General features: G+C 30.6%; 1 protein-coding gene across 1 annotated transcript; it reads right to left on the minus strand.

Moving 5' to 3' along the window:
* Positions 1 to 2,287: 2,287 nt before the first annotated feature.
* On the minus strand, positions 2,288 to 4,579 carry LOC139875991 (uncharacterized). The gene is made up of 3 exons (XM_071863287.1): positions 4,434 to 4,579; positions 3,736 to 3,872; positions 2,288 to 3,417 (listed from the first exon to the last, which is right to left on the minus strand). The coding sequence occupies exons 1-3, from the start codon at positions 4,577 to 4,579 to the stop codon at positions 2,288 to 2,290; spliced, it is 1,413 nt and encodes a 470-aa protein (XP_071719388.1).
* Positions 4,580 to 15,505: the final 10,926 nt, after the last annotated feature.

The following is a 15,505-nucleotide window of genomic DNA, read 5'->3' on the forward strand; positions in this document are numbered from 1 at the left end:
TAGTTTTGGAAAGAGTCTACAGTTAGAAACGCGTTTACAAATTCAGATAAAGGAGCAATAAAGATTAATTATGTATTTGATCACTTATTTGGATGTGTTTAAGTCTTGTTATGGAGATCACGTAATTGAAGGAATTTGATAGGAATTGAATTATCGAATGGAATGGCTGTTGTATTTATAATAGTTATAACAAACTACTTGTATAAAAAGTAATTGCAACAAGATTAATGATTATGAAATAGAAATGGAAGTTTATTCAATAAATTCAAATGTAAAGATAACAATCAAAGGTTATACATATGATATTGCTCATCCACGATATGTTTCTCACACAATATCTACCTCGTTTCACTCGGTTTTTGTTTTCAAAGTGCTCGAAAAGTTATGATCTTGGGTTTCATTGCGTTCTTAGTGCTATTGCAGTTCTAAGTGAAAATTTGGTGTAAAATTGACCAAATTGTGCAAACGAATCAAGAAAACTGCAAAGTGCTCATCCTGGCAACAAGAACGACGTTCCATTATCAAGGAACGCCGTTCCATCATCAAGAACGCCGTTCAAAAGCCAAGAACGACGTTCTGCCTGGGAAATTTACAAAGGAAATGGGAACAGAAAAAGATGGAAACTCTAGCATGATTCAGGAACGACGTTCCTAATTAAGAACGACATTCCACATTTGTTCAAGAATGACGTTGTGTCAACAAGAACGACGTTCTACTTAAAGGGTAAAGGAACGACGTTCCTAAAAGAGGAATGCCGTTGCACTGCGTTTTCTGGGCAGTTTTTGGAAGAGTATAAATAGAAAGAGATGAGGGTTTTCATCTCATCATTCACTTAATAGAATAGTTCCGTGGTGGCTGATCAAAATTAGGGTTTCCTTGCTATTTTATTAAGGTTTTCATCAAGTTTTCACCCATTCTTCCATTATACATCAAGGATTTGGAGATTGAAGTAAGATCTAGGGCTTGTTCTTCATCATCTTCATCTTCTTCTAGTCACTTTTGTAATTTCATAAGTTTGGTACAATTTACTCTTGTTTATTGCATAATCATGTTTAGATTAACTCTATTAGCTTGTATTGATCTTGTTCTAGCCATGATTGGCTAGATTTTATTATGTACACTTGTTTATGAAGCTTGATAGCTATGGGTTGTTCATATTGATGTTTATGATTGTGTTTAGGTGAATCTATTAGCTTGATGATTGTGGTTTGTCATTAGAATTAGCCAAAGATCCCATGTTATGCTTGTGTTGGACTTTACTTTGATTATATGAGTTATGTAGCTTTCAAAGGGATTTGATTAGTGAAGCAATTTGTACTTCAACACTTAGGTGATCTAGACAATCAAATTGAGGCTTTCAAGGGATTGGGGTCTTGGTTTAGGTTGGTTTTCAATTGGTCCTTAGTCAACATAATGAGGTTTGGTTTTATTAATGGATTTTGATTACCAAAGGGTTTTAGGGGACTTTAACCTAGGCTAAGCACTTGTGATAATTGCATGATTCAACTAAGATCAATTAGTATAAGCTTATGGGAATTTGCAAGTATTAATTTGATCACAATAACATCTAGTAGGGATACTAGTCCAAAGTTTGAACAAAATTAGACCTTAAGTGAACAAATAACAACCCGAATGCTTCAAGTGGATTAAGCAAGTGTACATGCCTTTAATATTGATATTTACGTAATCACTTTAGTTCTTAGTTTAAACTGAAATAGTTTTCTTAATATCTCAAATTCAACCCCCCCCCCCTCCCCCAATCAAACACAACTTAGGATGATTATGAGTTTACATAGATTCAACTAGCAACTACTGCTCTCTTAGGACGAACCTTAAACGGAAAACTTACTAATTGCAACTACCGAGTCATTGTTTCTCGTATGCTTGTCACATTGTTGAGTCCACGTTTGAGAAAAATATAAATGAGTTAAAGTATGGTTGTGAAACGCGCATCAACATACTCATATATGATTAATCTGTGCCCAAGCCACTAGGTCAATTCGTAGACTTAAAACAAAATGGAAATTTAATGGATACACATCATGAAAACTATAATCTTCCTCTAACATCTCTTCATCATAATTATCCTTCCTTCAATTTTTCAGAATATATCAACAACAAATTATGAATGAATACAGGTACATTTACATTTATTTATTGTGAGATATATGTAGCAATTAACAAACATGAATAAGTTAAATAAAATCGTACGATAAAATATATATATATATATATAGACATTGAAAAGTAGAAGTCTTGTCCCCAATCTTAACACTTCATGGAGGAGTTATTCCCATGGATGAGTTAATTTCAAACAACAATAATAATCAATTGCGTAGTTGCATAATCCACATTTAAGGATCATTTTTCCAATTAGAGTCCTTCCGCATTCTTTACACTTACCATCACTCCTAATCCCTCGAACAAATGAGAGAGGGTGCGGGTGACATCCCAACATATGAGTTCCCCCAAACTTTATATTCAAATCAAGATTGACATCATTAGTAGCCTTTTCATATTCATGTATAACAAAAGCACATTCAGTATGAATAGATTGAACACACGTGTGACAATGATAGAACCATCCTTGAGGGTTGAGTACATTCTCACAAATTTCGCAAAAATAATCACTTTTATGATTCTCGATTGGAACATAGCTGAGATCCAAGGGATGCTTATCAATCTTATGTCTAATTGAACGTGGAAATAAATAAGCACATTTAGGATGTAAATCAAAATCACAAACGCTGCAACTGAATGACTCTCCATATATACTATAAGTACAATTTTGACAACTGAAATAGCCTAAAGCAAGAGTTACTAATGAAAGAAGGTGGTTAGGATGAGCATCGTGTGTGATTTTGTCAGGCAAAAGTCCACAATTAACATCAATCATGAATTCACATTCGATACAAGTGTAGGAAAAACCATTACTAGATAACATACATGTGGAACAGTCGAACACGTTCAAGAAAGTTGGGCTTCTTGTTATAAGAATGAGAGTATGATGATTGTGTCTCGGGTGGTTTTTAATTTCATTAGGTAGTCGCGTGCACCACTCGTGGAGCACAAAGTTGCAATGTTGTTTTTCACACTTGTAAAATGGAGGGGACATTATTGGTCTCGAACATCCATTACATAATAGCTCAACTCTTTTCATTGGATCATGACATGATATCGAATAAATCTTGGAAGAAGTTGACGATGGCGTAATTTCGTCGTTATTGTCAACAAGAATGAGGGGGTGTTCATGAGAGTCGTGTTTTAATAAGATCGCCTTATCAGATCCAAATATCTTAGATCCAATTTGTTTTTCAAGTATGTGTCTTGGTATGCTATAACTTTGATCGGGAAATGGAAGATGGATAAGGTTTGGGTGATCCGAATCTTGATAATTTTTAACCTGTTTTTCAGGTCCTATGTATAATATATATTGAAAATGCCATATTAATACAGGTATTAGAGATAAACCAAGTAACAAATTATAATTCGAAAGCAAGTTAAGATTAAATATTGTGTAGATATACTTTCCATATTTGTTGTAAAAATATAAATTTCAATGGAATAAAATCCCATGGAGAATTAATTTCTAATACATATCAATAAGCTATGTTATTACGTGTGTGTTGCACATGAAGTTTTATATAAATTCGATGAGTTAATTTCTAACTAGTTAATGAAGAATTAATAATACAAAAATAATGAAATATGTAAAACGTAAATTTTTTTAATTACCTAGAAATGAGACGATGGACATGAATGGTTCTCTTCTTGATGTTGCACAATCCAGATGAACAAAATATCTACATTTCTCACATTTGTAAATCCAAAGATTATGATTATGATCTCTATTAAAATTTACTCCACATACTCTGCAACAAGGATAAAAGTATCGTTTTTGATCTGTAAATGGGAAAGAGTAAGAAAGTGTGAGTGGATGAGTATGGTAAAAATCATTTTTTGTAGCTTCTTGAATTAACAATTTCTTGGTTAAAAATGCACAATCACTATGTATAGTGAAACCCGAACATACGATACAACTATAAAATATTCCTCTATGTTCCTTCCCACAAGCGTTACAGTCACAAATAATGAGTTTAGAGATATTGCACATCAATGCATGTGGATGGCTAGGATGATGTAACACTTTTTCTTTAGCATCTAAACCACACCTTAGATGAATAAAAAATGGATAGCACCCACCACATTCGTATATCACTTCATACAACTTGAAACCACTTCGACATACTTTACATGGTATATGATTATAATCATATACCCCTATCATCGTTAGGGTAAGTGGGTGAGGATGGTGTGATGTATGTTCTAACGTTTTCGGAGCTTCAACACAGAATTTATGGAGCGAAAAATCACATGACGACTCTATACATTTGTAGTAATACCTATGATATTCACTAATATATTGATCACACCGGCCACATATGCATCGAAATTCGCCTTTTACATTCAAACTATCATTTTCCTCCTCCTCCTCCTCTTCTTCTTCATCTTCATTATGTGGGTATTCCAACTCCAAATCAATGAACTTTAATGGATGCTTGTGCCCAAGTACCTCCATTATAATAATGTTTCGCGATGTCATGTGAATGTGAGTTTGGACTTCTTATGTTTTTTGTTGCAAATATGAAAAAAGTGATGACTTATATCCTTCTTTGTGGCAAATTGAGATGCATAGATCATACATACAAGCAATCTCTATTTATATACTATGTATATATATTTTTCTTTAGGCCTTTAATACATATTAAGGTCAACGTATTAACTTAAGACATTAATCAAAATCAATGTTATATAAACAATCATTGTACGAGTGAAAATATGTTCCTTCAACCCAAAGGCATTAATATTCCAAATAGAAGAAGTATTTGTTCTTTACTTGTATTTATCTCTAGCATCTTATTAACTTTTTCTTTTTTTAAACTTTTGTGTTTCCTACTCTTAAAAATTTAATTTAAAAAATATACTATATACATCTTTATCACGATTACAACAAAGTTATTATCAACATATAGAAGCTAGTATCGGATAATGACATCATGATGTAACCTGTGTTTCTGTAAGATGATTAAAGAAAATATCGAAACAATATGACGAATCAGGTTTCTCTAGGTTGTAGTTAGAATGCATTCGCTTACATTTAAGTGACATTATTTCTATAAATAGTTAAGCTGCTACTACTATTATTATTATTATTATTATTATTATTATTATTATTATTATTATTATTATTATTATTATTATTATTATTATTATTATTATTATTATTATTATTATTATTATTATTATTATTATTATTATTATTATTATTATTATTATTAATTATTAATTATTTCATATTATTATTATTATTATTATTATTATTCATAATTTATTAATTTTTAAATACAAATTAAATAAATTAAATAAATAGTTAAAAGACATTAATTAATATAACATTACAATAAATTTAGAAAATACAGTACATTTTAAAAAAATACATTAACTTAAACCAAACACATTTATATTCCAATGTTCTTTACTAGTATTAATCTATAGCATCCTGTTAACTCTTTCTTTTCTAACCTTTTGTGTTTCTTACACTTAAAAAAATATACTAGATACATCTTTGTAACGATCATAACAAAACTATTTTCAACATATATAAGCTAGTGTCAGATAATTACATCATGTAACCCGTTTCTATAGGATGGCTAAATAAAATATAGAAACAATATGACGAACCAGGTTTAACAAGTAGGTTGTAGTTAGAATGCATTCGATCAACATTTAAGTGACATTATTTATCTAAATATTTAAGCTATGCATATATAAGTTATTTAAAGTAGTTTTGGAAATAACATAAAATTATGAAACATGAAATTAGTAAAGAAATTAACAATTTGATCAATATTTATTTCATCACATCTAATATAATTCTTATGACTTTATTAGGTTTTGATGAATTAAATTGCTTTGTTGGGCCTTCACATACAATGTAATAATTTTTACCCATACACCTTTCTTACCTTGTATGGCATTTGATGTAGCTGCATTAGTAACATAAACAGAACAAACAACTTCTTTTCAAAAGGTTTTTGATGAGTCAAAGAATTTCCATATCTATTTAAATAAGAGAGCCATGTAAAATAGTCTAAAATATTCAAGTCTCCCTTTTCAAAGATGCAACTTTTCAATATATATAAGAAATGAAATGGTGTGATGAATAGACACAACCTTTCAACAAAAGTTACAAACTTTTTAACGAAAAGGTGCAACCTTTCATGCACACCTATTGTAAAATGGTGGGATTTTGAACCTTTTCAATAACACAATGTCCATAGCAATATCAAGTTAACTCTTACGGACGTGTACTCCACACTCTCCAAACCCATTATTAAGTATAACTTGATTACTCTCGCTTTCAAGTAAATCCCAATTAACTAAAATGCTTGTTGATAACACTAAAATCACCAATAATTCCCCCCATTTTAGTGTAATCCTTGATTTACTAAAACTTGAACAAACAGAACAAACTAATGCATAAATGGAAATGTCCATGAGGTTTGAATTTCCACTTAGTATATTATTCACAAGAATTCGAGAATCAGGGTGTCCATGAGGTTTGAACCCTTCAAACCATTTGAAAACTATAAAATAATACACGTCAGTTTATTACATATCCCTAACATAAACTTGACACTATTACAAGCCATGTGTCTCAATCCTTCAGTGAACAAATTGGCAGCTTAATTCCAAAGCTCCTTGAAGCGGCAAAACTTCATGTTCACATAGGTAGCTCTTTTATTCTTGCACCCGCATATGCAATTTTTCAAAAGAACTTTAAGAAGTCAAACTTCAACCTAACTCCACTTACGGGTCTAAACACATACTTTGAGATCAGAATATTTATGTGTTGCAATCTTCAGAAAATAAGCTTTCCACATTGAATTCAGCTCCTAATGTTGTACTAGAAGGGAATTGGGTCTCACTTTAGAAGATCTGATTGGACTTCAATCCCACATCATTAGTCAACTTGTGCACGCTTCTGGCTAATGCTTTTGTCAAGTGATTTGCCAAATTTTGTTGTGACCTGACAAAATCTACATACATCACTCCATTCGTGATCACCTCACGAAACACAATATGTCTAAGGAATAGTTGTCTAGACTTTCACTTATATACATGCCTAAGTCATCACTATGAACTTTTAATCTTATTGATTTAACTTCAATCAATTTCCCTTTCTTTTGCAATCCTTTTATCCAAGAATTTTTCAAGTTCTTATTATAACATAAGAAACTGGTGAGTAGTCAAATTAATTGATTGATTAGTCATTGCACATATCCACATTTCACAAGTCACCAATGTAAACCTATAATTTATACAACCTTGATAATGTATCATAATTATCCTTGTGTACACAATTATTACCATTACATTAGACGGTAAGATTAAATTATAAACAAATCTTAGTTAATCCACTTCTAGAACCAAGAAGTAATGACAACAAGTTTATAATACTAATAATCTCAACATCAACATTTTAATCCAAGATACCTCATATATACCAAGTGTAAAATCCAACAACTTGTAGATGTATCATCCTCTTGATCAATAGTAAACTCAATATTATTTAATATAACTTAAGGATTTCACATTGTGAATAAAATCATAGTCCATGATTGGCTTTTACAAGTACTAAAGTACTTAAGCCACATCACAATTTACATTGCTTTATATCTCCAACACATATGCTTTATTGTTCACTTGATGTAATCACATACATCATACTACCAACAATAACCAAAGCATAAAGTGCATTCAATACCAAATAGGTATTAATAGATATTTAAGCAACTTGTAATCCTATTTAATATTAAAACATATTTGTTTTACTTACTTATACCATCTTGATGATTCATCAAATGGTTTGTGAACATATCTTACCAATGAATTAATACTTCATGGACAATTTATTTGATAACAAAAACAGACATTACACAATCATATAAGATTGTTTTGTACTAATCCAATGGATTATTACCACCCGTTAAATAATTTAATAGTTGTTACCACTTAAAACCATTGTGACTTATCAACAATCACAATTATTAACAACCCATAAGGAGTGTCCATGTCAATATCCAAAGAATATATTAAAACATTCTTTTATTGACATTGCATTTCCATGCATAAGTGTACCTACATATATATTTACCAATATAATAAAGCTTACCGATTGTATCCGATAAAAAATTTTGATTTACTAATAGTCACAACTATTAACAAAGTAACAACTCTTAACAAAGAACAAGAAACAACTACCTATCAGATAACTATCATCTTATAAGTCCTTGTCTTTGAAAATAGTTCAAACATAAACCAGATATAGGGGTGTTTGGGAATGCGATTTGAAGTTGATTATTTAATTATTGCGTTTTGAAGATGCAAATAATTAGTTTATAGTGTTTGGTAAAACAAACATGAAAATCAATTATTCACGATATCATGAGATGTAAACGTGATTTTGAAGAAGTATGGTGCTACTTACTGCATGGAAACGTGGTTTTGGTTTTGCACATAAATTACCAAAATGCCTTTCAATTTTTTGGATTATACCACAATGTTCGCTACATCTGGAATAAAATCCTACGAGTATTTATTATTTGCATCCCTAATGCATAGTGTTAGTGTTATTATTGTATTATTATTGTTATTATAATATATTAAATATTATATATTATATATATATATATATATATATATAAATATATAAAGTGAAAATTGTAGTCATTTAACTAAATGTGGGATGAAAATGAGAAGTAAAATAAAACCTGAACATATAAAATATAGTGATAATAATCGTAATTATATATTATATTTTGTAATTTTTGTTATAAAACTATATGTTTAAAAATAACATTGAACATATTTTTTTTTACATGCTCACTTAATTTTAACAATGTCTATTTTAGTCATTTTTGAAATGTCCCGTTCATATTGATTATAAACGTTCCATATTAATTGATTTCGTCGCGAGGTTTTGACCTCTATATGGGACGTTTTCCAAAGACTGCATTCATTTTTAAAACAACCATAACCTTTATTTTATCGATAAAGGTTTAAAAAGCATTACGTAGATTATCAAATAATGATAATCTAAAATATACCGTTTACACAAGACCATTACATAATGGTTTACAATAAGAATATATTACATCAAAAATAAGTTTCTTGAATGTAATTTTTACATAATATCATACAAGCATGGACTCCAAATCTTGTCCTTATTTTAGTATGCAACAGCGGAAGCTCTTAATAATCACCTGAGAATAAACATGCTTAAAACGTCAACAAAAATGTTGGTGAGTTATAGGTTTAACCTATATATTATCAAATCATAATAATAGACCACAAGATTTCATATTTCAATATACATCCCATACATAGAGATAAAATTCATTCATATGGTGAACACCTGGTAACCGACATTAACAAGATGCATATAAGAATATCCCCTATCATTCCGTGAAATCCTTCGGACATGATAAAAATGAATTCGAAGTACTAAAGCATCCGGTACTTTGGATGGGGTTCGTTAGGCCCAATAGATCTATCTTTAGGATTCGCGTCAATTAGTAGATCGGTTTACTAATTCTTAGGCTACCAAGCAAAAGTGGCATATTCGGCTTCGATCATTCACCCATATAATGTAGTTTCAATTACTTGTGTCTATTTCGTAAAACATTTATAAAACTGCATGTATTCTCATCCCAAAATATTAGATTTTTAAAGTGGGACTATAACTCACTTTCACAGATTATTACTTCGTCGGGAAGTAAGACTTGGCCATTGGTCGATTCACGAACCTATAACAAATATGTACATATATATCAAAGTATGTTCAAAATATATTTACAACACTTTTAATACATTTTGATGTTTTAAGTTTATTAAGTCAGATGTCCTCGTTAGTAACCTACAACTAGTTGTCCAAAGTTAGATGTACAGAAATAAATCGATATATATTATCTTGAATCAATCCACGACCCAGTGTATACACGTCTCAGGCTAGATCACAACTCAAAGTATATATATTTTTGGAATCAACCTCAACCCTGTATAGCTAACTCCAATATTACTGCATATAGAGTGTCTATGGTTGTTCCAAATAATATATATACATGGGTCGATATGATATGTCAAAACATTTGCATATGTGTCTATGGTATCTCAAGATTACATAATATATTAGAATACATGTATAATACAATATAAGTTAGCTAGGATATGATTTGTATAGAATTGTTAATATTTTCCGTAGCTACAAAAATCAAAAAATATCCAATTTTGTTTTACCCATAACTTCTTCATTTTAAATCCGTTTTTAGTGAATCAAATTGCTATGGTTTCATATTGAACTCTATTTTATGAATTTAAACAGAAAAAGTATAGTTTTATAGTCGGAAATATAAGTTACAAGTCATTTTTGTAAGAGGTAGTCATTTCAGTCGAAAGAACGACGTCTTGATGACCATTTTGAAAAACATACTTCCACTTTGAGTTTAACCATGATTTTTGGATATAGTTTCATGTTCATAAGAAAAATCATTTTCCCAGAAGAACAACTTTTAAATCAAAGTTTATCATAGTTTTTAATTATCAAACCCAAAACAGCTCGCGGTGTTACTACGACGGCGTATGTCCGATTTTACGGTGTTTTTCGTGTTTCCAGGTTTTAAATCATTAAGTTAGCATATCATATAGATATAGAACAGTAGGAGAACCAACATCAGCCTCAGCAGCAACAACACTTAACACAATCTGGAATAGCATTATGTTACTTTGCATTATGTTAAAGGACATCTAACATCGTACTCTTTAGCACTGTGTATGTAACGATACACCTGCCCACAGTCATACAAAAATTAGAACAACTAATTCAATAAAAAAACAATCCAGCCCATAACTTCCCATAACTTACCATAACTTAAGGGACATGGATGCAATGGTTTTTCCCCATAACTTACCAACTCTGCTTTCAGTTCGCTATAACAATTACCTGTAGTTTAAAGTAGAATACATTTGGTAACAATCCAGCCCAACCAATAAAATCAGTTTACTACTAATTTGTACACAGTCATATAGACAGACTACACCTGCATTTAGTTGTAATGTTTCTTTAATAACACTGTAATTTTTATAGGATTAATGAGTGTGCCTCCAAACATTGTGATTTTTCATCCTCTTCTTACTTCTTTCTTCTAACTTTTCTGTAATTATTCACTACCAAATAAACCAACATCACTCTTTTGGCATCACATGGTTCATTTATCTACTTCATTTGTTGATTGTATTTGCGATTACAATCAACAAATTAAGTAGTAAGTATTTAAAAGACTCCACTTGTACTTTCTTCGATCATGAACTGATGGTGGAGGCCCAAAACATGAGAAGTGAACCTTGTAACGCATAATATTATGAAGATGTATATGACATATACCCATATCATCTTGCTGCAACATTGAGAAAGATTACGGCAAAGCCAGTACCAAGGATTTATATATATAGGAGTAATGTAAGAGAATATTACATGTTCTCCCAATTTTGCAAAATTTGCAGAGGGATAGATGTAGAAACAATAATATCAAAGTTGGAAAATCTATCGACACGAGAGCCGAATTTCACGACAGTTCTAATACCTCTATTACCTTCACATATTAATCAATTAAACTGCGATCAATCTATAATTATCTACTTAATTGTTAAAAATGTTGCACTATATGTGTAACACCCCAGCTTAACATGACCACAATATTGTCCGCTTTGCCCGCAGGCGCACGACTTTTTCTTGGCGACCACACACGAGAAGCACTTTCCCAGGAGGTCACCCATCCTAGTAGTGCTCTCGCCCAAGCACGCTTAACCACAATGTACTCGCACAGCCGCTCTGCCTGTGATCCCAAAACGCGTTGTGTCATTTAAGCGTGAGTATTACCTTATAATCTCATGATCACTCATGTCCGTGAGCGATATGAGATTTGCCTAGGGTGTTACATTCACCCCCTCTTAGGGACTCATCGTCCTCGATGATGTTTGCTCCACCACCCCCAAAGGCACATGAGTGACTCTGATACCATTCTGTAACACCCCAGCTTAACATAACCACAATATTGTCCGCTTTTCCAGCAGGCGCACGACTTTTTCTTGGCGACCACACACGAGAAGCACTTTCCCAGGAGGTCACCCATCCTGGTAGTGCTCTCGCCCGAGCGCGCTTAACCACAACGTATGAACGTACCCGTTCATATACATTATAAACGATTCACAATAGGTGATTACATCGCGAGGTATTTGACCTCTATATGATACATTTTACACACATTGCATTCGTTTTTAAAAGACAAACTTTCTTTACATCGAAAATTGACAGGCATGCATACCATTTCATAATATCCACTATCCAACTATAAATTGACTTAATAATAATCTTTGATGAACTCAATGACTCGAATGCAACGTTCTTCAAAATATGCCATGAAAGACTCCAAGTAATACCTTTAAAATGAGCAAATGCACAGCGGAAGATTTCTTTATCACCTGAGAATAAACATGCTTTAAAGTGTCAACCAAAAGGTTGGTGAGTTCATTAGTTTATCATAAACATTCATTTCCATCATTTTAATAGACCACAAGAATTTCATTTCCAGTTCTCATAAATATACGTCCCATGCATAGAGACAAAAATCATTCATATGGATTGAACACCTGGTAACCGACATTAACAAGATGCATATAGAATATTCCCATCATTCCGGGATACCCATCGGACATGATAAAATCGAAGTACTAAAGCATTCCAAATTCCAGAATGGGGCTTATTGGGCCCGATAGATATATCTTTAGGATTTGCGTCAATTTGGGGGTCTGTTCCCAAATTCTTAGGCTACCAAGCTAAAATGGGCATATTCGGCTTCGATCATTCAACCATATAATGTAGTTTCGATTACTTGTGTCTATTTCGTAAAACATTTATAAAATTTGCGCATGTATTCTCATCCCAAAAATATAAAGGGTAAAAAGGCAAATGAAACTCACCATACTGTATTTCGTAGTAAAAATACATATAACATCATTGAACAAGTGCAAGGTTGGCCTCGGATTCACGAACCTAAATTAATTATATATTTATGTGTTGGTCAATAATTGTCTAACAAAATTAGGTTAGGTCATAGTGTACCACAATCCTAATGCTCGAGTCTAGTATGCAAAAGTCAACAAAAGTCAATTTGACTCAAAATGATTTCCAAAATTTATACATGATTATTATATAGTTTAAATATCGTCGTTTTATATTTTTAAATATTTTTAAATGATTTAATAGAGTAAATAATATAATTAATTTATTAATAAATAAAATTTTATATTAAAATTTATATAATAAAATATACTTTTATATATATTAACTAATAAAATTTATAGAGTTCATTTAATATCATAAAGATAATATGATAGGTATTATTAAAGTAATTTATTACACGTAGTAAACTATGTTATCGAGCACTAGTCAGGGATACACTATTAATATGTAAAAATTAATTTACGAGTACTCACGTATCAATATTGAGATTCAATATTGCAGGAAAGGTACGTAGACACAACGGAGACGATAAACACTAGATTGACCTCTCGAGCATACCCATGAATCATACCCATCACCTCCATAGCTATAACCCATAATTTCTTTAGACCTATCCTACTCATAAGATGTGTTTTGAAATAGCTCGCGCTCATGACCTCGTCGTAGTATTTTATGTAAATAATACTACTAATAATATTTTTAATACTACTAATAATAATAATATTAATAATAATATTAATCTTAATAATAATAATATTGATATAACGGAATATAAACATATGTATGTTTGAGAGAGATTAAGTAAAATAATATGAAGAAAAATTTATCTCCGTAAACATATGTGTATGGTTTGTGTTATCTCATTGAAATATATATATATAGATATATATCGATCAAAAGAAAACAAATTAATATCAACAATGTGTTGTCCCCTCTAGTTCACATGGAGAATGAAAAAAAAATCCGTGATATTAATTTAGATTTTAGCTACCGACACCTTTATTTATTAATATTATATATATATATATATATATATATATATATATATATATATATATATATATATATATATAAAATATTTAATTCATATAATTACTTATATATTATATTATATTTGCGTTCATGGTAAAAATGTAATTTTTACAAAAATGACACGGACGTGTCTCCCGACTCATGTACCACTTTCGGTTTTTCGAGCGCACTTTCGTATGTTTAGAAAACTAGCCTTTTACGTTTAGTGACTCGTACCACTTATCAAAATTTAGTTTTTGTCATTGATAAATTATTTTATGAAAAATGTAACTTATATAATTGAGTGTTGTGGTCATTTGCTTCTATAAATCAAGGGCTCGTTGTTTATCAAAATATATTATTTTTAATTAAGACGTTTTATGACTAAGTTAAAATATATATATATATATATATATATATATATATATATATATATATATATATATATATACATATTTAAAAATATAAATTTGTATTCAAAATCTTTATTTAACAATATAACATTTAGTGTTTCAAAACTATTTACTTTTCAAAGTTTATTTTTATTTCGTTTATAAAAATAATTTAACGCGTAACGTTTTCATTTTAAGAATATAATTAATTTATGCACTAATCGTTTTAAATATCAATTGCGTCACTAGGCGAGTGTTACCACCGTGTACTTAATTTGAAAACATATATATTTAATGAACACGTTTTAAATATACGTTACAACCAATATTCCAACTTACGTTTATTTACTCAAAGGCAGTTTAGATAGGCAAGTCCTATTATATCAAAAAGTGTTTTCGTACAGTTGAAAACTACATCAATTGATTACTATGAAATTCCATCGATAAACATATGGAACCAAATACTATTATGTAAAGTATTTATACTTAATACTTTTTTTAACGTTATCAAGTTATAATATATACATATATACATATATAATCATATCCGTTCCTATAATGGTTCGTGAATCTTTGGAATTTGGTCGAGGTTAAATGAATGTATGAACACAGTTTAAAATTCTTGAGATTCAACTTACATACTTTGCTTATCGTGTCGGAAATATATAAAGATTAAAGTTTAAATTTGGTCGGAAATTTCCGGGTTGTCACAACGTACTCGCACAACCGCTCTACTTGTGGTCCCAAAACGTGTTGTGTCAATTAAGCGTGAGTATTATGATAGTTAAAGCTAAGGGGTATAAAATACTATTAAACTTTACAACTATTAAATACGATACAATTTTACACAAGATATTTATTTATTTATAGAATAGATATACTTAAACCTTGCTACAACACTTATAAGCAGTGTACCTAATCGTACAGTAGTGTAGTTTTTAGTAAGTCCGGTTCGTTCCAC

Source organism: Rutidosis leptorrhynchoides, chromosome 11, assembly GCF_046630445.1.
Source record: "Rutidosis leptorrhynchoides isolate AG116_Rl617_1_P2 chromosome 11, CSIRO_AGI_Rlap_v1, whole genome shotgun sequence".
Taxonomy (NCBI): Eukaryota; Viridiplantae; Streptophyta; class Magnoliopsida; order Asterales; family Asteraceae; genus Rutidosis; species Rutidosis leptorrhynchoides.